Source organism: Podarcis pityusensis, assembly GCF_964106645.2.
Source record: "Podarcis pityusensis genome assembly, chromosome: 13".
NCBI lineage: Eukaryota > Metazoa > Chordata > Lepidosauria > Squamata > Lacertidae > Podarcis > Podarcis pityusensis.
Genome location: NC_138038.1, coordinates 972,837 through 998,406, shown reverse-complemented (window position 1 = coordinate 998,406; position 25,570 = coordinate 972,837). Strand labels below are relative to the sequence as shown.

Here is a 25,570-nt window from a genome sequence, read left to right as displayed (position 1 = left end):
TCGGGGGGCTCGGCGGCCGCCCTGCGCGCCTTGACGCCCTCGTCGCTGCTGCTGCTGCCCGCCGAGGCCGAGACGCGGCAGCGCCTCCTGCGCAGCGCCAAGAAGGAGGTGGGTGCGCGCTGCTTGCCCCGCGGGGCAGCGGGGGGGGGGCACCACGGGGGGGGCAGGGCTGGTTGGGTAGCTTTGCATTTGCGCGCTAGGGGGGGGTGTTGGGGCTTTTGGGGGGTGCGACTTAAGAGTCTCCTGCCTTTGGCTCCATGCGCTTGACTCATCCTATTCAAGGCGGGGGAGAGTAAAGCCCCGTTTCCCATTTCCCCCCTTTTTGGGGGCTTTAGACTGAGCGAGGAGATTTCCTCCCTCCTCTCAGGAAGAAGAGACCTGGCCAGCTGCAAATGGACATGGGGGGCGGGTTGTTACCCCAAAGAGCAGATCAGCTTGTTCAAAAAAGGAAAGCGAGGCAATGCAGGAAGGGATGCAAAACTCTCCAGATTTTTTTTTGGGGGGGGGCATGTCACTCCTTCCCCATTTTGTCCTGCATGTGCAGGGTTACCCTGTCATAGTGGTCCTTGCAGTCTTCACGTGCTCAGGGACCTTGCTCCTGTCTCCCATGCTCCCCTTATTTGGGGCAGGCCATGGCAGCAAGGTCACCAGAGGAGAGGTGGCGTGGAGAGGCGACCAGTTGTTGGGCATCGCAGGTGGTGCTGGGGCCCGTGGGGGGCTCCCCACAGGTATCTGGCTGGCCACTGTGAGAGCCGGATGATGGACATCTCTTCCTGATCCAACAGGACTTAAGTAGTCCCTGGGGCAAGATGAGATAGTAGAGGTAAAGGGAGTCTCTGAGGACACACAGAGTGGCTTTCCCCCATCTGGGGACAACCCTTCCTCTCTAGTCTGGAACATGTCCTGGAGAAGGTGGGCATCGCTTGCCCTCTGGACAGCTTATTTATTATCTTTGTTGCCTTCAGCATTATTGGAACGTGAAGAATTTCTCAAGGTCTCTGGCAGCATGACATCTGGACCTGTCTGCCTAGCCAATGATCATTCCTAAGGGTTCAAGACCCTTTCATCCTCCCCCTCATCCCTCCCCCAAGGATCAGAACTGAGATGGCTCTGATTTTGATCCCCCCCCCCCCCCGCTCCTCCAGTCTTTCCCATGTGGTGCTAAAAGAGTTGCTGCTTATGTAAGTCTAGCTCTGGATTGTGCAGAGCCCACAGCCTGGGAGGTGTGTGGCTGGTACTGGGCTACCCCTTTGCAGCTCCCTCTTACTGCACATTCACTTGTGCTGCTCTTGGGAGGGGAGCTGCAGGCTGGCTGGCGTGACCCCAGGGGGAAGTTTGGCTTCGTTGCTCCCATTCATTGAATTCTGGCATCATCTGTTGCTGCGTCCTGACAGATCCATCAAGGGCAAGATGAACAAGAAGAGGTCACTGCTTTCGTTTGCCAAGGCCTGATGCTTCTCCACTTCAAAGCCTCTCCTGTGTTTTCTTTTGTCATGGACTGGAGCAAAGCCCTTGCTGGGGGCTAGAGAGACCAGGGGCTACCGCTGCCTCTCATCGGAATCCAGGGAGCCTACTGGTCCATCTAGCTCAGGATGGTCCATGCCAGGGATGGGGAACCTCTGCATGAGGTCTCTTTGCAGGCTGTGCCCCTCACCAGCCCGGCTCCATGCCCACCATCCTTTGGCCCGACTGGGATGTGTCCCCTTCAACTCGGAGCCTGGATGGAGAGGTGCATGTGGGGAAACCTCCGTGCAGATCCACACGAGGCACATTTTAAAAAGTGACTTCCCCCAAAGAATTCTGGGACCTGTAGTTTGTTAAGAGTACTGGGAATTGTAGCTCTGGTGGGGAGACACAGCACTTTCCAGGATACTTTTCAAGGAAGTCATGTGCTTTAAATATATACTGTGGATTTGCCCTTAGATTTTGGCATGGTTGGGATGAAACCTCCTGTGCAAAGGTGAGGCGCACGTCAACCACTAGGCCCATTTTTCTTTCTGGCCTCTGCTCAACATGGTGGTCTCCCATGGGGCAGGGGACTGCTCCACCCTTTCCAGCTGACACAAGGAGCAGCTGCTCTCCAGGCTCTGAGGCAGGGATTGAACCAGGGACCTTTTGCTTGTGAGGCAGGTGCTCTGTCCCTGAGCCACAATGCTGCCTGCTCCTCCTGCAGCCTCCCCCTCCAGCTATGTACCAAGCCATAGGTACTGTGCGCCTCTTCCTGTGAGCCTGGGAGAGCTGGAGTCTGCATAGGGCTTTTAATCAGCAAGCCACCGTGATGATGGTTATGTAAGTGCCAGAGATGAGTTTCATTGAGGCTGCCTCACAGGGAGGGACCAGGATGTGAAAGGCAAACTGGGCTGGGATGTGAACTGTGGCACATGGGGGACGTGTCACAAACCTTGGATGGTGATGTTCTCCAGGCCGGACTGTCTTGTATCTCCTGTGTTGGGGTGCAGGTTGTGCAAGAAATAAGAAATATGAGCACGTGCCCTCATTGGCCTGGGAGTTTTATTTCTGTTTGCAGTTGTGAGCTGGCAATTCCTCTGTTAGTCAAATAAATTGTGCTTCTCTGCTTGCATGTAATTTGCAATTGAGAGAGAGAGAGAGAGAGAGAGAGAGAGCATGCCTGCCCACCTTATGATCTCTGGGATGAAGGAGTTGGGTGGCCCGAAAACATGTTCCTCCTTCTTCTCTGAGCTCCTCTCAAGGAATCGGGGGGGGGGGGGGGCTAATATGAAAGTGTCCCCACTGTAGATGTAAAACACTAGCAAGCCACCTTAAACTATCATAGCCTTTCCCCCAAAGAATCCTGGGAACTGTAGTTTGTTGTTTGGTGCTGAGAGGCCCTAACAGAACTATTTGTCTCATAAAACTTCAATTCTCAGTGTGGTTTAATGGTCAGTCCCTCTTCTCAGGGAACTGTAGCTCTGTGAGGGGGATAGGGGGTCTCCCAACAATGCTCCCCACCCTTAACACTACAATTCCCAGGATTCTTTGGGGAAAGCCATGGCTGCTTAAAGTGGTGCGATACCACTTTACATCTAGAGTGCAGATGGGCCCATCGTCTTGTGAGATAGTTTTATAGTGACAAGTGCTGGGGAAATGATGCTTTGCCAAAAAGCAACACACGCACATGTGCACACACACACATGAATTGTGTCCCAAAGGCGACACACACTGAAAAAACACAGCCATGGTTTGCGTGAAGAGGGGTGCGAAGCAAGCAAAAAAATATGTCAGCATCTTTTTCTCTTTCTGGCTGACTCTAAATGCTCTCAAGGAATAGCAAGGGAACCAGTTCATGCAGTCCCAATTTATGTGTTGATGGTGAGAAAGCAGAATGAAATTCTTCTGGTTGCCTTGGCAACCCCACCAATATTGGAAGGGTGGTGGTTACTTAACACCAGGCCGGGGTGGGGGGTACAGTGGCAGCGAGGGTAGCATCCTGCTGACCCAGAAGGCATCCTCCTCAGCTGTGTGTCTTCCCTTTGATTTTTAAATGGGGCTCCCAGGGCACAAGGTGGAGGTCGTCTCCAGCACCTTTTAATTGCCTGCTCTGCCGGCAATGAGCTTAAGATGTTTTTATTCCTTAGTGCTGAACACCTTTAAGGTCTATTCTTGGATAGCTTTTTCTGGAGAGTTATTGATTGTGTGGCGTCGGTGGTTGTTCTCAGAATGGCCTGCAGTCAGTGAGAGCCGTTTACTCATGGACATCCTATGAAGCTGAACGTTGGAGAATTCAGGACAGAAATGCCTTCCTTGTGCAGTGCATAGTGGAAGTCTGGAACTCGCTCCCACCAGAGGCAGTGATGGCCCCCAACCAGGAGGGCCTTAATAATAATAATAATAATAATAATTTATTTGTACCCCGCCCATCTGGCTGGGTTTCCCCAGCCACTCTGGGCGGCTTCCATAGAAACAAAAAATACAGTAAAATATCACAGATTAAAAGCTTCCCTGAACAGGGCTGCCTTAAGATGCCCTCTAAATGTCAGGTAGTTATTTATTGCTTTGACATCTGATGGGAGGGCGTTCCACAGGGCGGGCACCACTACCGAGAAGGCCCTCTGCCTGGTTCCCTGTAGCTTTGCTTCTCGCAATGAGGGAACCGCCAGAAGGCCCTCGGCGCTGGACCTCAGCGTCCGGGCAGAACGATGGGGATGGAGACGCTCCTTCAGGTATACTGGGCCGAGGCCGTTTAGGGCTTTAAAGGTCAGCACCAACACTTTGAATTGTGCTCGGAAACGTACTGGGAGCCAATGTAGGTCTTTCAAGACCGGTGTTATGTGGTCTCGGCGGCCGCCCCCAGTCACCAGTCTAGCTGCCGCATTCTGGATTAATTGTAGTTTCCGGGTCACCTTCAAAGGTAGCCCCACGTAGAGCGCATTGCAGTAGTCCAAGCGGGAGATAACCAGAGCATGCACCACTCTGGCGAGACAGTCCGCGGGCAGGTAGGATCTCAGCCTGCGTACCAGGTGGAGTTGGTAGACAGCTGCCCTGGATACAGAATTGACCTGTGCCTCCATGGACAGCTGTGAGTCCAAAATGACTCCCAGGCTGCGCACCTGGTCCTTCAGGGGCACAGTTACCCTATTCAGGACCAGGGAGTCCTCCACACCAGCCCGCCCCCTGTCTCCCAAAAACAATACTTCTGTCTTGTCAGGATTCAACTTCAATCCATTAGCCGCCATCCATCCTCCAACCGCCTCCAGGCACTCACACAGGACCTTCACCGCCTTCCCTGGTTCTGATTTGAAAGAGAGGTAGAGCTGGGTATCATCTGCATATTGATGGACACCCAGTCCAAATCCCCTGATGATCTCTCCCAGCGGCTTCATATAGATGTTAAAAAGCATGGGGGAGAGGACGGAACCCTGAGGCACCCCACAAGTGAGGGCCCAGGGGTCTGAACACTCATCCCCCACCACCACTTTCTGAACACGGCCCAGGAGGAAGGAGCGAAACCACTGTATAACAGTGCCCCCAGCTCCCAGCCCCTCTAGACGGTCCAGAAGGATGTTATGGTCGATTGTATCAAAGGCCGCTGAGAGATCCAGCAGAACCAGGAAACAACTCTCACCTTTGTCCCTAGCTCGCCGGAGATCATCAACCAGTGCGACCAAGGCAGTTTCAGTCCCATGGTGAGGCCTGAATCCCGATTGGAAGGGATCCAAATGGTCCGCATCCTCCAGGCGTGCCTGGAGTTGTTCAGCAACCATGCGCTCAATCACCTTGCCCAAGAATGGAAGATTTGAGACTGGGCGATAGTTGGCCATACTGGCCGGGTCTAAAGATGGTTTTTTAAGAAGCGGTTTAATGACCGCCTCTTTCAGCGGATCTGGGAATGTTCCCTCACAGAGGGAAGCATTCACCACCCCGCAGAGCCCATCGCCCAGCCCTTCCCGGCTTGCTTTTATTAGACAGGATGGGCAAGGATCAAGGAGACAGGTGGTTGCTTTCATGCGTCCAAGCAGCCTGTCCACATCCTCGGGAGTAACGGATTGAAATTGATTCCATGCAACTTGACCAGACAGAGCTCTAGCACTCTCCCGCCCTGGCCCTGCTCCCACGGTGGTGTCTAGCTCCTTCCGAATATGAGTGATTTTATCTGCAAAAAACTTTGCAAAATCGTTGCAGGAGATCTTGGGGTCTTTACAATGCCCCGGTGGTAAAGGTGGTTCCTTAAAAGAGGATTGGCCACATGGGCTGTTCTCTGCCTCCACAGTCTGAATGCCAGTTGCTGGAAGCCTTGTGCTCAGATCCCACAGGCCCCTGGCTGCCCACAGTGAGAACAGGAGGCTGGACGGCATGGATCCCACAGCCAAGCACTTCCTATGTTCTGCCTCCACTGGTGGAGCCAGGATACCTCTGAAGACCACTTACTGAGAATTGCAATTGGGGAGAGTCCTAATGGTGGGCTTCCCATGGGGGCCTCTGGGTGGCTACTGTGGGAATAGGAGGCTGGACTACAGGGGCCCCCATTTGGCTTGATCCCACAGCCAGTCTTCTTACCCTCTCCCTCTCCTGTTAAAGAAGGCATGCATACCCCTGAATACCCCTTGCAGGGAATTGCAAGTGGGAGAGCACTGGTGTGCCCTGGCCTTGCTTGTGGGCCTCTGGGTGGCTGCTGTGAGAACAGGATGCTGGACTATGTGGGCCATTGACTCTTCTGAGGTTCTCTGCCACCTTCTCACTTAATTTTTGTAAAAGCAGAGCCCCCTCCCGCAACCTGGTGCCTCCGCATGGTGCTGGGTTACGACTCCTACCTTCCCACCACCCAGCGACACAAGTTGGGGCGTTACAGAATTGTTGGTGAAGTTGATGCGAATCTACATCTCTTCTGATTAGGAGAATTGCAGTATCTTATTCTGTAAATAGGTTAGAAATTGTTTGACCAACTAAAAACTTCCACTGGAAGGCAGGTTGAGAAAATACACTTATATATAATATGAGTTGCTCTTTTTTTAAAAAAATGTAGAGGGCAAACATGTCTGTGAGAAGGGAGCCAATGTGGTGCAAGGTTAGAGTGTGGGACTGGCGCCTGGGATTCATAGCCCGGCTTGGACATGAAGCGCACTGGGCCTGTCACTGCTTTTCTCAGCCTTACCTGCCTCGCAGGGTTGTTGTGAAGACAAAAGAGGGAGAAAGTTGCGTATGCCACTTTGAGCTTCTTAAAGAAGGCTGTGAGGCGTGGAGGCTGCTCCCTGCAAGGCCCTTTCCACCTGGCCTAGGGGGCAGGGCCAGACTCCCCCAGCCCTACTGTGCTAAGTATGCATTCTGTAGTTGACCTCCTTTGTAATGCTTTATTTTGAAATCTTTACGATAATATTTTAATTTTCTGTTATGTTGCTTTGACTGTATACTCTATATTTGACTTTCTTCAGATTGCTTTAATTATGTTTTATTGATTTAATATGTTGTAAACTGCTTTGAGATTTTTCTTAAAAATATAAAGCGGTATAGAAATTAATAAAATAAATGAATAAAATAAATATTAAGTTAAATAAATAAATAAAAATAAGTAAAAATATGTGAGAGTTGGGAGAATGCATCTTTTAGGATGATGGTATCTATACCTGATACAAGATACATGAACCATCCTTTAAGAGCCGGAGTTATTTTAGTTTTGCTCATATGTGGGTTTGGGACCAAACTAGCCATGGGCGCAATTAACAATTGTGTGTTTCATTTTATTTTAAAGTCAGTTGCTGGTGCCCCCCCCCCCGAAATACCTGGGAGGGGGGAGCTTTCTGCTGTGAGTTGGCTGAGGAAGAGCCTCCCGGGCCATTACCTTTCTCTTTGAAGGTCATAGCCTCTGCTTTCTCCTGCTCAAGGTGCTTTTCGTGCCCCCTCCCCCAAGAGCTCCCTTCCTCTGCCTCTGCTGCTTTGAAAATGTTCCAGGGAAAGATCCATGCCGCCCCCCCCCCCCGCCTCTTTGGAGCTGACTCTCCTGCTCCTTTCCCAGCTTTGCCAGCTCATCCTCCAGCATTGATTGCTTCAGTTTGTTTCCATAGCAACAGCTGCTGCCATGATTTTAAAATCTTCAGTGGCTTTGGGGAGTGAAGCAGTTAGAAGGGGATGGAATTTGGAAATGTGCGTCAGCTCAGCATCACCTTTCTTTCTTTCTCTTTGTAGCATCATATGATCTGAAAGGGCTTCCTGGGTGCACATTTTACAGCTCCCCACTGATTATGGCAGAAACAGATGGCACCCCTGTTGTTGTGCACACTACGTTTTCCAAGGGTGCAAAAGGAACATGGGGGGAGGGCTGCCTTATCTGCCCTTGGTCCATGTAGCTCAGTATTGTCTACACTGACTGGCAGCAGCTCTCCAGGGTTTCAAACAGGGTGACGCTGCCAGGGATTGAACCAGGGACCTTTTGAATGCCAAGCAGCTGTTTTGCCACTTTAAAGAAGAGCAGACCTGGAACCAGCTAGGCATTCCTGCATTCCAGGGGGTTGGACTAGATGACCTGTGGGGGTCCCTTTCAACTCCACAATTCTGTGATTGTGTTCAACTATTTGTATACGGGTCTGCAGAAAAGCATTTTGGCAGGAGGAGGGTTACCAGCAATAAAGGCAGAAATAAGAGTTTTTGCACCTGGTTGGTATGAAGAAACCTTACATGGCTGTAGGAACTTGTATGCTTTAGCGGGGAAATGGATTTAGCTTTCAAGATGCACACTACCTTCCAGGTCTCTGCTTGCCTTCCCCCACCTCCATCTCAACAGAAACAGTGCAATTCTCCAGTTCTTTCCTTGTTGGGAAATGTAGCTCTGCAGAAGGTTCCCTTGTGGCATTTCCTTTGGTTCTGGGAAGTGTGGAGGCCAAACTGAATTCTGCATATGGTGAAGGTGGGAAAGGCTGCACCTGGCTCTACAGGTGCGTTGCAACCCTGGTGCTTAGGAGCAGTACCTGGGTGCAATGTGTGTGTGATCCGAGAAACATTTTGATCCCTACCTTCTTAAGATTGAAGGCTAACCCCAGGCACCTAAAGTCATTGTCCCACTTTGCACCCTCAGGTATCTGTTGAAAATCAGTTCTTGCCATGATTGTTTTTTGTCTCCCTAAATGAAACTTTGTGTGTGTGCAGGGGGTGGAAAGAGAACAGTTGTGCTTCTTCCATCCGTATCAGACTTCTCAGCTATGTTATCATCTGTATAACCCAAAGCAAACAGTGATTGAACGCACAGGAATAATGCAAGCAGTGTGTTTTTCTTCTTCATTATTAGGATGTTGCTGTATCTGCAGGATAGTTTTTTCCACTTGTCCCTGCAGGATATTGGAATTACAGGCTGGTGACAGCAGGTGGACAAATTGGAGGGGGGTACAGGGTGGGAGGGAGTTGTGTTTTGTTAAGACGATAGTCAGTGTGCAAACCAAAAGGCTCTCCTGGTTTACACCTGTGCAAATTCAAAATGCGAGAACAAGTTTTTCAGTGCTGACACGGCCAAGGTCAGGCCAGCCTTCCCTGGTTTACTTTTAATGTGGATGGGTACTGGCACTGCTGTCTAAAAACTTCTCTCTGAGCCTTGATTTGCAAAGCAGTGAGGAGGCAGTTTGACTGCTGGGGAAAATGTGTGTTGTTGGAGCCTTAAGAATTGAGTGTAGCAAGCTGCCTTGGACTCTACTAAAAACATCAGAAGCGCCTGCTGGATCAGGCCCATGGGAGGCCACCGAGTCCAGCATCCTTCTCTCACAGTGGCTGACCAGATGCCCATTATGGGAAACCTACAAGCGGGACCAAAGCACTCCAGCGCTCTCCCCTCCTACAACTCTCCCTTCCAGCAACTGGTATTCAGCAGCATTTCTGTCTCCAACCGCGGAACTAGAGCAAAGGCAGCAGAGCCACCGTGGCCATTGATGGCGTCTCCTCCATGAAAAGAGCCTTAATGCAGGGCTGGGTGGAGATGCCCAGGTCAGTGCCCTTTGGAGGATGGCATCCCGGTCTCTCCCTTGAAGGCGTGGTCAGCTGTGGAGGTGTGTGCACACCTGCGTGTGAAAGTGTCCTGGGTGACACGCACTGCTGGCAGGCATGCCCCTTGCAAGGCAGGCCAAGAGCAATGCCAGCCTGGGGCTGAAAAGGGTTCCTCGCCTTCTGTAAAAGAAAAGTGAAGTGGGACAAAAAGGGGGGGTCTCCCCACAGGCTTGTATTTATTTCATTTACAAATGGCTGCCCTTGAGGCATCCCAAGGCAATTTAGAAGGTAAGAACATTTATAAATCAGTTACATACAGTATATAGTTACAGATAGGTAGCCGTGTTGGTCTGCCATAGTCAAAATAAAAAAATCCTTCCAGTAGCACCTTTAAGACCAACTAAGTTAGTTCTTGGTATGAGCTTTCGTGTGCAAGCACACTTCTTCAGATACACTGAAACAGAAGTTGCCAGATCCTTCTATATAGTGAGAAGGTGGGGAGGGGTATTACTCAGAAGGGTGGTGGGAATGGGAGATTGGCAGATAGCTGGGATGAGCCTGCTGACGACTCTTAACGACTGTAATAGGTCTTACAGGAAAAGGCAAGGGGTGAGAAGGTGAGAAATGGCTTAGTCATGTATAATGGGATAAGAATCCAATGTCTTTGTTCAAACCAGGTTTCTCCATGGTTTTAAGTTTGGTAATGAGTTGCAATTCAGCAGCTTCTCTTTCCAGTCTATTAAAGGAATTTCAGAAATAGACTGGAAAGAGAAGCTGCTGAATTGCAACTCATTACCAAACTTAAAATGGGATTCTTATCATCTTCTGTTTCAGTGTATCTGAAGAAGTGTGCTTGCACACGAAAGCTCATACCAAGAACTAACTTAGTTGGTCTTAAAGGTGCTACTGGAAGGATTTTTTTATTTTGAATACAGTATATAAAAACAGATAAAACAATGGAATATTGGGGGGGGGGGTGCTGTTCAAGGTATAAAGTTCATAACAACTTGGGAGCAGTTCACCTGCCAGATGACCTTACCCCATAGATGCCCTCATGGCTGCTTCAGTGTGGCAACACCCACACTCCGGAAGTCCCTGCCTCTTGACACCAGCCCCCCCCGCACTCTTTTTGCTCCCGCTGAAAACATTTTCATTTAGGCAAGCCAGTCTGGATATGTAGAACATTGACAGTGCACTTTTGTTGATTGCTGATCTTATCTTTTGAATGTTTTGAAGAGTTGTTTTTACAGTTTTTTCTGATAATTTTATCGGTTCCTTCTCTCTGAGTATTTACCATCAAGCAGTGTGTAAATTTTATGAAGTAAATAACAATAGTTTTAAACAACAATTATAAATACAGAAACACTTTAAAACAACAACAATACATACGTAAAAGGAATTCTGATCTGAGACCGTGGTCAGCTGTGACAAAGACATTTTGAAAGAGGCCTCCATGCAAGAAAGGAGTTCTTTGGGGTGGGGTGGGGGGAGAGAGAGGAAGTCCCAGTGCCCCCAAAGAAGTCTCAGGGAGCTCCCATAGGAATGATTGCCTGTGCTTCCTGGATATGCCTTTGGGGACTGAGCCGGGGAGCTCTTCCACTAAGCTATGGGCCTCCCGTGATTCTTTTTAAATGGAAGAGGACTGGCAAATGTCAGATACCAGGGAGGGGAGGGGCAGAAAGCACAGTCTGGCAGCCTGCCTCAGGTCTGGTCTTGAGGGTTGCCCTCCTCCAGCTGCAGAACCAGGTGGAAAATGCAGCTCAACCAGTTTGCCTTCTGTGGGGTTGGGGCTGCCGGCTGCCTGGTGGAAGCCGGGGTCATTGCTGCTCCGGAGGGACAGCCAGCAGTCCACTTGCTCTCTCTTGCTGTGGATAGCAGTCCCCCCCCCCCACACACACTTTCAAGCCGGAAACATCTGAGCTTCTTGAGAGGGAAAGGCAAGTTGATGGTTCCCCACAAGCAAAGCTTTGTTTGTACAGAGCAGCATTGGGGGTGGGGTGGGGCTGCTGCTCTGTGAAGGAATGCAAGGACACTTCTGTTATGGGCTCAACACTCAAGAGGGTTGAAATCCCCCCCCCCCACACACACCTCAAAGATAATTGGCTACTTGCTACAAGGCCATCCTGTTCATCCTGGCATTGGGTCGACTCCATGGCCAGGTTCTTGCCATTGAGAATTCCCTCCAGCTCTGAGAGCCCCAACAAATATCTCCTATTCACCAACACCCAGTGAGGAGTTGAACCAGTTCCTGGACTGAACCACTGCAGGCTTCACAGGTGGGTTGGGTTTATCCCTGCCAAGAAGAAAAAGCAAACTCCCTGCACTTAGAAAACCAGCATGGAAGTGTGAAGCTGAGCTAGCACCATTCTCCCTGAGCTGCTGATTTTCTGTGTGCAGGGATTTAATTATTCTTTCCTGTGAGCTCCCTATCTTCCACCTGGAATGGTGCCATGCAGAAATAGGCTTCCCTCCTCGTCTGCTGTTTGGGGGAACTGAGCACAGGATCCCCTCTGCAATCAGGTCCTATTTCACTGCTTGAACAGACTCAGTTGGGGAATTTATGCATGCTGAGGAATGGGGTGGGGGAGCAGGCAAATCCCACCTTGGATGTGTGGCAGAGGGCCATGGGTACTAATTTAGTGCCAGCTGAGAGGCACTCTGCACATGGTTAGAGGCCCCTTCTGCTTCTTCATTTCTCAATTTGTTTGCAATACAAACACTCACTGGGACTGATCTGCTTCAGGTTCAAACCCCGCTTCCTGTCCCACAGCAAGGCAAGGAGAGGGAAAGCACCAAACCTGCACAGGAAATTGTGACTCTGAATGCCATTATTTTATTATCATCCTAAGGACACATTGGGGGCAGGAAGTGCAGCTGGCAGGTGAGGCAGCAGAAAGGAGCTGAGAGAGATTGTCGGCTGAATGGGGTTAGTCATTGGCCTGGTGCATCCGCTGTTGGCTGAGCAGCTGTAAAGCTCACACTGTCCTGCGAAAAGAGGCAGCAGCTGCACACCGGGAAAGGAGCGCAGCAGCAGGAGCAAAGCCTGGGCTTGTCAGCACTGCAGAGACAAACAGAGCTGGATGTTGGCAATGCAAGTGAGGAGGAGGCCAGCCTGGCCACTTCCTGTTTCATGTGCTTTCAAAGGATAAGCCAGTTCAATGTTTGTAAGGCAGCACAAGCTTTTCAAGAGCTCAGCTGTTAGATCTGCATTACCCTCACCTTAGAGGTCACATCCCACACTTCTCTACTAGCTAACTAGCAACTAGCCAGCTAGCCAATCATTCCCCCTTAAAAGCAGCTTTTAATTTTTCTTTTTTAAAGAAATCATGTGGCAGTTCAGCCAGTACCGGTAAGTCCACAAAAGCCTAGCTCTGCAAGCAAAACGGAACACAAATTACAGAGGATATAAATATTCTAAAATCTGACTCTTTGAGTTTACCAACTTGGGATTTGCGTGTGTGATACCTTCCAGGTGTATAATAGAACATGCACGTCTCTCCTAAGTGCAAAAGAAGACACATTTAAGACATTTAAGAAAGCAAGTCTGTGCTCAGAGCTGCTTTGAGCTGGAGCTCTTGAGCTGCCATCACCTTTTCGATTTCCTTCTTCTCATAAGAGGACAGAGATCACAACTGTTTTTCTCTCAGGGCAGCTTTCTCTAAGGGCTGCTTGCCATCACATTCCCTGCAGAACATAGGAAGCTCATTAAAAGCAGTTTTCTTCAGGAAAGTATTGGTGCAGATGCAGGACCTTTCCTGATTCCTGGGAAAGGAAAAATCCCTGCTTGTTGGGCCCCTTTGCCTCCCAGAATGGCTGGCTGGTTGCCAGGAATCTCCTGACATGAGAGGGGTGACTAAGTTAGTTTTCCCCATCCTATCCTCCCTATCGGACCCTTGATCTGATCCAGCAGGGGTGCTTCTTAGGTTCTTGGATTTCATCGAATCCTCAAGGGTAATCTAGTTGTCTTCTTCTTTGGCGATCCCTTATAGCCGAGTAAGATTGTCTAACATCAATATGGTCTTAACAGGGAGGCTATAACTGACTGTGGAGGCCAATTCTGGATCCACACGTCCTTCCACAGTGGGGACATGGGTTTCCGGGTGGGAGTTGATCCCAGTGAGAGTTTGCCAGGCCTGCCTTCCTCTTAGTTCGTTTCTCCCTTTCGTCCTGAGTTCAAGCATCTTCAAAGTCCATGACACCTTTGGTAAAGGCTGTTCTCCAATTGGAGCGCTTGCAGGCTGGTACAACCTCCTCCAATGCAAAAATCTTAGCTAAAGAATGACTGAGATGTTCCTGGAAGGAGCAGCTGCCACCCCAAGACAGATTTAAAATCTCTCCCTTTCCCAACTGTCCTGCCATCTGCTCTCAGCACCATTATTTTAAAATCTTGGGGAGTTGTGCACAGGCATCTGCTGTGTGCAAGTAAAACGTTTCTTTCATAATGTGAGGCAGGAGGAAGGGGAGGATGGCTGATGGGATGGTGGAGGGGGAAGCTTCATCCTCTCCTCACCTTCTCTGACAGCTGCTCTTGCAAGGTGCCCACTCATTTTGTGCCTCACTTTTCATGTTGCTCCAGCTGGAATCAGGGGGGTGAATAAGCGGAGCAGCAGCCCCAGGGGAGAATCCATAGCCCAGGGATTGGGAGGAGCACCTTCTGTAACCCACTGATCTTCACTTGCCCGGTGACCCCTTGTACCCTTCCATCACATTCCTGTTGCCATTACAGGAACAAAGCACTCAGTGTGGCCTGTGTGCTTCATTCCTTTAAGAGCAATTTTTAAAACTGCTGTAAATGGATTTCATTTTGATGCAGGCGCTTTTAATCCAACTGCTCTCTGCTCTCCAGGGCTTAATTTTCAGCCTTCTGCTCTACTTGCACCTGAGTTCAGCTTCTGGGCATAGTCACAAAAATCCTCCTACTTCTTGCGTGTGTGTTTTGGAGGGGCTTTCAGGAGCTCTTTGAACTTGGTCCCTGCAGCCTCAAAGCTTCAAACTCTGGAATGATCTCTGTCCTGGGAGCGATCCAGTCTGCTAGCAAGGGGACTGGAACCTAATACTTTAATTTTACCTTCACAAACTAAAAAACTCACCTTTCTTTTGTTTTGTCTCTACTGTTTTGCAGGTGAAACAGATAATGGAGGAATCCGTCACCAGGAAGTTTGTACATGAAGACAGCAGCCACATCATTTCCTTTTGTGGTAAGTCTGCCAGCCGGACGTGTCCTGTCTGGTGTGCAGTTTCCCCTTTGTGCTCCATCGGTCCTGCCTGGCCACCAGTATCTGAGCTGTGAGCCTCAGTAGCTTCTTAAAGGCAGTTGCGCACTGCCCTTTTGGATGACATCTAGTCAGGGATGAGGTGGGGCTTAAGAATAAACATGGAAAATTGATCCGAACTGGAAATAGACTGTTCCATCTATCTGTTTTGCCTTATCAACTGTGGATTTTTTTCCTGATCCCATACCAAGACTCCTTGGAGGCTGCAGCAGCCCCAAGGTGGAGAGGGATCTGGCCCTGGTTCATCCTGTATGGGTCCATGGAGCTCACCTTCCCTTCCCTGAGCCCCAAAATGTCAGTTCCACTGCTAGGCCCTCTTATTGGACTCATTGGAGAATCAGGAGATCCCAGAGGAGAGATCCCAAGAGCTGGAAACCCCATTACCTTGAAGAAGGTACTTAGCTGCAGAAGACGGCACCAGTCCTTTAGTTAGGAGGCAGTTCCGGGGGGGGGGGTCAAGCATCTACTCAGTGGCCACACAACCCTGCTATAAAACTTGGTGGTTGCTGAGACATCATTAGTGGTTGGGCTCAGCTGCAGAAACACTGGTCACGGATCTGAACTCAGCCTTTACCTCTCTCCAAGGTGCTGACTCTTGCTTTGCGCACACCAGCTTGGCTGTCCTGCTAGCCTGGGGAAAACCGGAGCTACTGACCTTCCCTGGCTCTGGCCATCACCCATCTTCAAGGGTGGCTCTCTCCATGGACCAAATTTATGGAGGAGAGGGCTATCAATGGCACTTAGACATTGCCGCCATGCTCTGTTGCTGGTAACCACAGGAGGAGAGAGGGCTCTTGGGCTTGAATTGAGCTTATGAGTTTCCCACAAGCACCTGGTTGGCCAGTGGTACCTCGGGTTACAGATGCTTCAGGTTACAGAGGCTTCAGGTTACAGACTCTGCTAACCCAGAAATAGTACCTCGGGTTAAGAACTTTGCTTCAGGATGAGAACAGAAATCGTGCAGTGGCAGCACAGTGGCAGCAGGAGACCCCATTAGCTAAAGTGGTACCTCAGGTTAAGAACAGTTTCAGCTTAAGAATGGACCTCCAGAACGAATTAAGTTCTTAACCCGAGGTACCACTGTAGTGGACTAGATGGGCCATTGGCCTGATCCAGCACAATCTTTTTATGATCTTAGGTTCTTATCAAAACAGCTTCAATACGTCTTACAATACGAAGTTTTCAAAAGTGTCCCTAAATTTGTATGCTTCCATGGAACTGCCCCCCTCTCTACTTGCCACCTAACTTCTGATATTGGGGGGATGTAGTGAAGAGCCTTTGAATCATTCTCAACTGGTGGGCAGGATCGTGTCAGAGAAGCTGGTCTGTCATGGAAGATGAGGCTATCAATGGCTGCGAGTCACAATGGCCATGCTCTGCAGCCAAGCCATGCTTCTGAATGTCAGCTGCTGGAAGCCACAGAAGGGGAGGGTATTGCTTTTGTGCCCAAAAATTGCTTGTGGCTTTCCACTGGGGCATCTGGTTGGCCACTGTGGGGACAGGAGACTGGACTAGATGGGCCATTAGCCTCATCCAGCAGGCCCTTCTTATGTCCTTTGGCTAAGCCATCCGTTTACAAGTGATGCCTGTTGACCATTACCTCAACCTGACTCTTTGGTTAAGGTAGGCCAGCTGTGTGAGTGGGGAGAGAATTAAGATAGGGTGATCCAGACACCACCTTCTCTTCCTTGGAGCAACTGTAGCTGTAGCCTGAATCACCAAATGAACAGAGCAAATCTGGAGCTGGCTGGCTCCCTATGGGCTTCACATTATTTATAGCGCTGTTCCTCACCACCCACAAGGCAGGACAGGCAGGAGTGCTTGGCAATTCTTATCCCAGCCTCTTAAGTCTGCTGTTGCATTTCTCCTTGGCCTCAGGGCAGCTCTGGAGCACCATCTGGGGATGATGGGAATTTAATTTGAGTTGCCTGCCAGCCTCCCTCAGCCTCCATGGGGAGGATCAGGCCCTTAAATAACCCTTATTAGCATGATAAGTGGCAGAGGAGGGGGAAGGGAGAATGGCGCCAGGATAGGGCAGCTTTCAGTTCCATCCCTCTGCCTTGTTCTCCTCCAGGCCTTTAAGAAGCCATGGCTGCAACCTTTCTGCTTTGTTCTTCCTTTAATGTAGACACGTCCAACAGGTAGATCGTGAACGTCTGGTAGATCTTTGGCTCCCCCCAAAGAAGCTCAACCCCCCCAAAACAGGGCTTTCCTTCCTAAAAAAAGCTCAACAAGTTTGATCACTGTCAGTCTTTAACTGTGAGTAGATCGCAGTCTCTTGGGAGTTGGCCACCCCTGCTTTAATGGAAAGGCTGCAGCGGATTCCACTCAAAGGACTTGTCCAATGTGGGTGCCTGAAGTTTGGTGGGATTGACTGCATGGCAGCCCCCCTCAAAGGCCTCATCCACGCAGGTGGAAAGGGTGATGGTGGGGGGAGTCCTTTCATTCCTGATGGATCTGTGTTGCCAGCTCTTGGTAAACAGCACTTGCTTTGGTGGTTCATTATTTAGTGACAATGTGTCATCTTGGCTTAATCGCAAAGCATCCCTTGCTGGCTTCTCCCTTGATGCAGCTTAGATGAGTCAGACCGCAGACCACAGAAAAGAAAGAGAGAGAGACATCTGTCCCTTTGGTTGGGGCAAGGAAACCCTTGACCAGTTGCTGTATGGCTCAAGGTTGGAGGGATGGGTTTGTAGGCCAAAATGGCCTTCCTGCGTTCAGGCAAGCCTCCTCCTCCTCCTCCTTCTCCTTCTTAATTTTAATTTTCAGTTTTCATCATTAGCATCATTCAAACTTAAATTCAACATTATTTATACAATTGGGGGATTCCCTGTACCCCAAGACTTCCCTCCTCCCCCTTCTGGTTTTCCACAAATACATTTTTTAATTTTAACCGCATCTAATTCTAAAGTGGTGCTTCAGGTTAAGTACGGACCTGAAACTGTTCTTAATCTGAAGCACCACTTTAGCTAATGGGGCCTCCTGCTGCTGCCGTGCCTCTGAAGCACGATTTCTGTTCTCATCCTGAGCAAAGTTCTTAACCCGAGGTACTATTTCTGGGTTAGCAGAGTCTGTAACCTGAAGCGTATGTAACCTGAAGCGTATGTAACCCGAGGTACCACTGTACTAGATATTTTGGGAAGGGGTTTGTCTGTCTGTTCCACCCACCTATCAAACTTGGCCTGTGAGTGGTGGGTGAGATAGCTCCACCCCAGACTTGTCACCAAAACAGCAGTGTCAGTGCCCCCTTTTTTAGATAACTGACAATGACTTTTCCTTGTTCGAAGAAGCACTCTCTTTGAGCACTAACCCCTTGAATATGTTCTCGTTCATTCCCAACTGACAGTAACACAACAGAAGCAAAGTAGCCTAAGAAAATGAACCAGTGTTCCCTAAGTTTGCAAGTTGCCCTCAAAAATTTTACTGAGCTGCTGTCAGTTCATCAGCAAAAATTATTTGATTTGTCATTTTGAAGCCTTATGAAATGGGCTGTAACAGAGGAAGCATGTTTTTTCTTCAGAGGAGGGTAAGTGGGGATTGTGGGGGTTGGGCTGGATGGCCTTTGGGGTTCCCTTCCAAGTCTACAATTCTCTGATTCTAGGTAGCTTCTGCCGTTTCTTCCCCCCGCTATGCTGTGGGCTGCCATGCTGTCTGCTGATAAGGGAGCTTGCTGGCAGCTGAATGGGTTGAAAACACTGCAGCTTGCCAAAGCTGAAAATAATTCAGACCCAAAATGCTAATTTACTCTGTCTGGCTCCCCCCTGCCCCCCCTCATTGGACTCCAGAGAGATGGAGCCGCACCGTCACCCGCAGCAGGGAAGGCAAATGAATTCACAACAGCATTGGCTCACGCTGTGGACCTCTGCTACCCAAGGGCAAGAGCGCCAGTAGGGAAGATGCCTCTGTCCTGGTTCTGGGCAATGTCAGCCATGGGTGATAATTGGAGACATCAGCATCTCCTTCACTCGTGGACATCCAAGGAAGCTGGGTGTTGGAAGATTCAGAACAGACAAATGGACAGACTTCTTCACCCTGTGCGTAGTTAAACTATGGAACTCACTCCCACAGGAGGCAGTGATGGCCACCGACTTAGATGTCTTTAAAGGAGGATGAGACAAATTCATGGAGGAGGAGAGGGCTATCAATGGCTACCAGCCACAATGGCCATGCTCTGACCGCCACAGTTGGAGGCAGCAATGCTTCTGAATCCCAGTTGCTGGAAGCCACAGGAGAGGAGGGTATTGCTTTTGTGTCCCAAAACTGCTTGTGGCTTCCTACTGGGGCATCTGCTTGGCCACTGTGAGAACTGGATGCTGGGCTATAGGCCTGATAGAGCTGGCTCTTCCCAAGTTCTTATGTTCTGAGAAGGATCAAAGTGGAGTTGGAGTCCCCCCAGCAGCAGGTGGTAAATGTCTTTGGATACCTGGTTGAGGTCACAGGTTGCGCCAAGCTGGTGGGTCCAAGCTGGCATTGGTATCCGGGGACTGACAATGTTGTGGCAAAGATGGGCTTGGACAGCTTAGGGAGGAGCTTTTCTGAACTTCCAATTGTTGAAGTGCAATCTCTAGAGCGTTGCCGTTTATTTTACTTTTTTACAGTGTTTGCTCTTTGCACTTCAGCCAAAACAGCTACCAGAGCAGCTTGCGTACAATTGCTCAGAAACATGGCAGTCCCAGCTGTCAGACTCACAGATTAAAGACAGGACACAAAAGAAGAAAGGGGCAGGGAGGGAAGAGGAGGGAAATCTCAACTCTGGCACCAAATGCTAAAGTGGAATAGTGCTTTCTTATAAGGATAATCTGGAATGGAGGTCATTTCAGGACATCAGGAGGTGTTTGTTGGAGCTGATCTCTCTGCAGAACTGATAAGAGTGTGAACAGGTGGTAAGATGAACATAGGATGGACCACTTCCGCCACAGCCGCCATGGCGACCAGCTGTTCCCGCAGTAATGGATGCCAGCCATGCAGTTAGTTAAGGATAATTTGGGAGTAATTATCCTTGCAAGCCCCTCCCCCCAGGTTGGGGGGAGAGCTTTCCCTCGTGGATCGTCCGATAACTGCTTCTCGCTCCAATGGAATGCAGGGGCAGGGACGCAGAGTGCATAGCACTGCACGTATTGGAAACTCCCCAAGGCGGTTGCCATGAACGGCGGTATCTCTGTTTTTTGTAAAATGTATCTGATTTTGGACATAAGAAACATGTGTTTTGGAAGAAGGAGAAAGATAACCTGCTAAATGAATCAGCCACTGGGTTTTGATCTGGAGAGAACTTTCGTTATCATAATTGGAATGCTACGTAAGTGAGGAGGAGCCTTTGTTCTCTTTGTGTATTTGTTGTGCTATGAGTTGGCAAGTCTTCACTGAAGAAGAATCAATTATTAATGGAATGAAATTATTAATGAATTACAACTATATATGGAATGCTAGAGGGATTCAACAAGAACCTATAATTTTCTTCGTTGTTGTTGTTTAGTAGAGTAGTCGTGTCCGACTCTTCATGACCCCATGGACCAGAGCACACCAGGCACTCCTGTTTTCCACTGCCTCCCAGAGTTTCGTCAAATTCATGTTGGTTGTTTCTATAACACTGTCCAACCATCTCTTCCTCCATCGTCCCCTTCTCCTTGTGCCCTCAATCTTACCCAACATCAGAGTTTTTTCCAGAGAGTCTTCTCTTCTCATGAGGTGGCCAGAGCCTCAGCTTCACAATCTGTCCTTCCAGTGAGCACTCAGGGTTGATTTCCTTCAGAATGGATAGGTTTGAGCTTTTTGCAGTCCATGGGACTCTTTTCTTTATGGAGTACTTAAAAGAATAGACTGTGTGAAATACTGTGATGATTTGTGACATTGCCCGTTAAAGAGAGCTCTGATTCTGATTTATTATGGTTTTGGCAAGGCACCAGCTCGTTAGAAGGAACAGGGAGATAAACACTGGAAGTAGGCCAGAAGCCGTGGCCGGGCTCTGGAATGCTTTCGGATAAGACAAAATGGAGACGTGTCGCACGTAGAAATCAGTTCTCGAAGGAGGGGCAATGTTGAAGAAAACTGACTGATTACAACAGGAAGGGGGGGGAAAGAAGGTAAATAAATATTTTACACAGCTACAGGATATAAAACTCCCTCTGCAATTGAATGGATATGGATTTATTAAATACGTTCGAAAGTGGTCACATCAATGGCTGCAAAACCCCCCACAAAGGATTAAGATCAGAATTGTGGAACTTGGACTAATTAAGAGAATTGGCGCAGGATCAAGGAATAACATCAATAACATCAACTCCTGATAGCCGGAACATGGGAAGTCATCCAAAAATGTTGATTTCGGAACTGATTAATTGGTTCTTTTGATTGTATTGTGATTTGGCATGGTTTGGTATTGTATTAATGTGGCCTCCATTGGATTGTTATTAATGAAAAATTAATAAAAATTATCATAATAAAAGAACATAAGAAGGACCTTGTGGATTTCGTCCCGCATCCTGTTCTCACAGTGGCCTGTGGTATGAGAGAGGGAGAAACAGTTTTCTCTGTCCACTTTCTGTTCATCATTTTATGAACTTCAATCCTGTCTCCTCTTACTCGCCTTTTCTCTCAACTAAAAAGTCCCAAACTCTGCAACCTTTATTTATAGAGGAGTCCCTCTTTTCCTTGGATCATTCTGGTTGCCTTTTTCTGAACCTTTTCCAACTCTACAATATCCTTTTTGAGGCGAGGCGACCAGAACTGGACACAGGATTCAAAGTGCAGTTGCACCATAGTTTTCAGCATTATGATGCCAGCAGTTTTATTTTCAATTCCTGTCCTAATGATCCCTAGCATGGAATTTGCCTTTTTCACAGCCATTGCACTTTGGAGTGACATCTTCATTGAGACCCAAGGTCTCGCTCCTGGTCAGTCATCGCTAGTTCAGACCCTATGCACATGTATGGGCAATTAAGACATTTTGGTCCCACATGTATCACTTTACACATTTCACTGAATATCATTTGCCAATTTTACCACCCATTTTCTCACTTTGGAAACATTCTTTTGGAGCTCTTTGCAATATCTTTTTTAACAACTTCCCATCATCAGCGAACTTGACTGCCTCACTGCTCCCTCCTAATGCACCATCTGGCCCCTCTCTCTTGTCTCCTTCCAGCTGCCGTTGAAGCCTGTGTCCTCCACGGCCTCAAGCGGCGGGCGGCAGGCTTCCTGCGCAGCAACAAGATTGCCGCCCTGTTCATGAAGGTGGGGAAGAGCTTTCCTCCTGCTGAGGAATTGTCCCGGAAGGTGCAGGACCTGGAGCAGCTCATTGAGAATGTGTAAGTCTATGCTCTGAGCCTGGGTGTGCGCATGGGGCTGAGACATGGCCGGACATCAGCTGGAATGGGGCTTCAAGCAGCAGAAGGAGAGCTTTGGCCCTTGCATCTAATCCCCAGCGTCAGGCCCCTGGAGAAGTCTGGAGGGCCATTGGACCTGGGTTGCTAGTGCAAGACTTATGTGATTTTATGGTGGTATTTTTATTTACTGTAAGAGGATTGTTTGATTTTATTCATTATTTCTTCATGGGTGTTCTCATTAATTGTTCATTGTTTAAATTTTGTTATATTTTGTAACTTGGTAAATTATGTAATTTTTTTTTATTTGTGAGCCACCTTGAACATAGTTTGTTCTGGAATGGCAGCATCCAAATAAACAATGACGATGCTGAGACTCCTGGACCAATAATTTTTGTGACATGAAAAAGTAGCCTCTGATTTAGCCCCAAACTGGTCTGTGCAGATTAGGCCTTATTTTGCTGCAATTTTCCTTCCACATTCTTGTTCTTAAAAACCTGGGTTATATCCTTTTGTAAGCAAATATGTCCAGTAAATAGATGAGTGCATCAACTTTGTGCATGTCTTTCTGGGAGATTTTGGGCAGCCACAGATATGGGTGAATGTGGGACTTGTTCTCCCTTTTCCCCTAAGGCGAAACCAGAGCCCGGGTGTCCAGGAGAGCACACGCAAGGCTTCCAAGCTCCCCAGCCTCTCCCCACAGGCCATCAAGCACCTCTGGATCCGGACGGCACTTTTCGAAAAGGTCCTGGACAAAATAGTGCTCCACTTGGTGGAAAACAGCAGGTAAAGAGAGACAATGAGAGGCGGCAGTTTCCTTTGCCTGCCTCCGCTCCTGAGGGAGACATCCGTAAGGTTCGTTTGCACAGTGAAACTTTGGTCTTTTCAGCATCTGGGTTCATTGGACTTCACATGGGAAGTAGGCGTTGTGATGAATTCCCCATGTGCCTGATCAATTTGTGGAGATCCAGAGTTTGTTTTAGGCCATTTGGAAAGCATGTCTGAAACTGTCTTCTGTTGGACAAGAAGAGCCTGCAGCAAAATGTTGCAGTGCCCACCCCCTGCAAAGCAGGAATGTTTTTTGAGGTTATGATATTATAAGTTGCTGGAGGTTTGAGTAGTTTTCCATTTTTACTTCCCAACTGATGCACAACATTTTGTTTCTGAGCATGTCCAGTTGAGCTGGGGAGAGATACTTTACCCCCTTAGGTTTTAAAATATAAAAATAAATAAAATAAGTCACCTTGGAATCTCTCTGGATTAGAAGGTGGAGTAGAAATCAATCAATCAAACAAACAAACAAACAAACAAATTAATAAATAAATAAAGGGCAAAACTTTAGTAATATCTAGTGATATTCAAAACCACTATGAACATAGCTATAAACTATACAACGTACAGAAGCCAACACAATTCTATTAAGGATAAAAACATTTCTCTGTGTGGTTAACACCAGACTGCAAGTACTGCAGAACAGCTTGATGCCCTTGGGCTGAAGCCATTTTGCCTAAATTTTAGGTGCTGCAATTGAGTATTGTATCATGTCTTCTGATGGGGGCTCAACATTCTCAGCTGCTGGTCAAAGCTAGCCAGCAAGGGATAGGGTCTAGTGGGGTGCTGGATTCTCCCTGGCTGGGGCCAGGTGGGTGGAGCTCTGTCTCTGGGTCTCCTTGGGCAAACACAGATCAGGAGGAGAATTGGGCAGCGCAAGATAATTTGTGATTTTGGAAGGGAGTGGAGTGGGCTTCTTGTAGTGGGAAAGCTTCTTATCTTTCCCCCCTTTTTTCCTCTCTCTCTAACTTCTTAAAAGGTGCTGTCATTTAAAAAGAATATAAAAAGGAAGAAGGCATTGGGTGGTGGGGAAGGAGATAGAGAAAAGTAAGAAGCTCCCACTTCTGTCATGGTAGCCTCTAAAACTGCCCCCATCCCAAACTGTGTCAGGTCCTGTATGATCACTGAAAAAGTCTCCTCCAATTAGCGCCCTTCAAATAAGGTGGTGTATTCGGGACAGCCATTTAGATCTACCTCTGCAAAGAAATCTATGCTTTCCTTTTGGGCATGGATGTGGTAGAAAAGGACATCACTGCCTTTAACCTGTGTGCTTAAAAAGCATTATAGCTACAGGGAAAGGCAGGAGGGAGCCTCACTGATGTTGCATCATGCTGAATTTTAGTCCCCTGCAGGCCAGACTGAAAGGAGGCTCTGGCAACAGCAGAATTTAAATCCTGTAATTTGTATTAATTCAAGCCTGTTTCCTTCTCAGCTCCTTTTCCAACAGACTGATAAAATGGTATCCTAGCTTAAGCCAAGATCATAATTTTTCAGTGAGCAGATTAATGGTCATACAATAGCCTAGTTCAGTGCTGGAGAATTTTCACTTTTACTGGCATGCAGAGGCAACTGGAGGAATACCCAGCGGTATGTTAAATGCAGTGCTGTGCTAAAAAAAAAGCCCTCACCCCATTATTTCCCCTCAACCATGCTCCATCAATTAATGAGAGAAATTGCATTTGGAAGTTAACAAGGGGGAAAGGAAATTTTGGTGAGATTCTCATGGGTTTTGGGGGTGCTGACCTTATTGGTACAGTGGCCCGGGGGTGGCTGTGAGGGTCCTTACCCTTATCCTGCAGCTGGCAGCCTTACTGGGTGCCCCCAATGAAAGTGAGGATGTCATTGGGTCCCTCCTCCCACAGGGCATTTTTGGATGGGGAGGTGTGGGCAGCCAGGGAAGCTGTAGAGTGCTGGAGAAATGTTTCCTGGGAGGGAGATGCACGCACCATACCCTTCCTGGGGTTAATAAAGCCTTTCTCTCTCTCTCCTTGTTTTCTGTCTGTACAGCAAATACTATGAGAAGGAAGCCCTGCTGATGGATCCAGTTGATGGGCCAATCCTTGCCTCTTTGCTGGGTAATGTGGCTTCGCTTGCTTCTGCGCTGACACCCTGATGTACTTTGGGGCTGACAAATGTGCTTTTCTGAAGTGCTGTTGAGTGGTAAAACCTGACTGTTTTGGAGCAATACTTTGCTTGTGTTCGAGATGCTGGGAGTGAATTTTCTTTTCTTTTTTTTTAAATGATATTTATTAAAATTTCACATGAAAAGAGACACATTAATGGGAAAAAAAAGAATTTAAAGATAAAAAGAAAAATACACAATACAAAATACAAAAAGAAAAAAGAAAAAACAGTTAAAAACAATTCCATCTTTTCATCACTACTTTTACATTTACTTATTTCCCGGACCTCCTCATACCTCCCTCTTTTGTATTCCAATTCAGTTTGTTTGTCCAGCAATTCCTTTCCCTCCTTTTTAATCCCAATCCTTAATCTTAATATAATATAACATTAAATTTTTACCTATTAAAAACCAATTTTCCGTTCTTTTAACCTTTTTTAATCCTAATCCTTAATCTTGATCTATATATAACTTTAAAACCTGTACAGCTAGAAGCCACTTAATTTCAATCCATCATCACTCTAACATTCTTTAATTTTGCAATATTTCTGTAAGTAATCTTTGAATTTCTTCCAATCTTCTTCCACCGACTCTTCTCCCTGGTC

General features: G+C 48.1%; 1 protein-coding gene across 1 annotated transcript in view; it reads left to right on the top strand.

Moving 5' to 3' along the window:
- Positions 1–25,570, top strand: part of SGSM1 (small G protein signaling modulator 1) — a 99,217-nt gene continuing 73,647 nt past the window's right edge. The window contains exons 1-5 of the mRNA XM_080979188.1: positions 1–108; positions 14,543–14,618; positions 21,835–21,997; positions 22,646–22,798; positions 24,851–24,918. Coding sequence (XP_080835314.1) covers positions 14,555–14,618; positions 21,835–21,997; positions 22,646–22,798; positions 24,851–24,918 — 448 coding nt within the window. The 5' untranslated portion in view covers positions 1–108; positions 14,543–14,554. The remainder of the gene's footprint in view (positions 109–14,542; positions 14,619–21,834; positions 21,998–22,645; positions 22,799–24,850; positions 24,919–25,570) is intronic.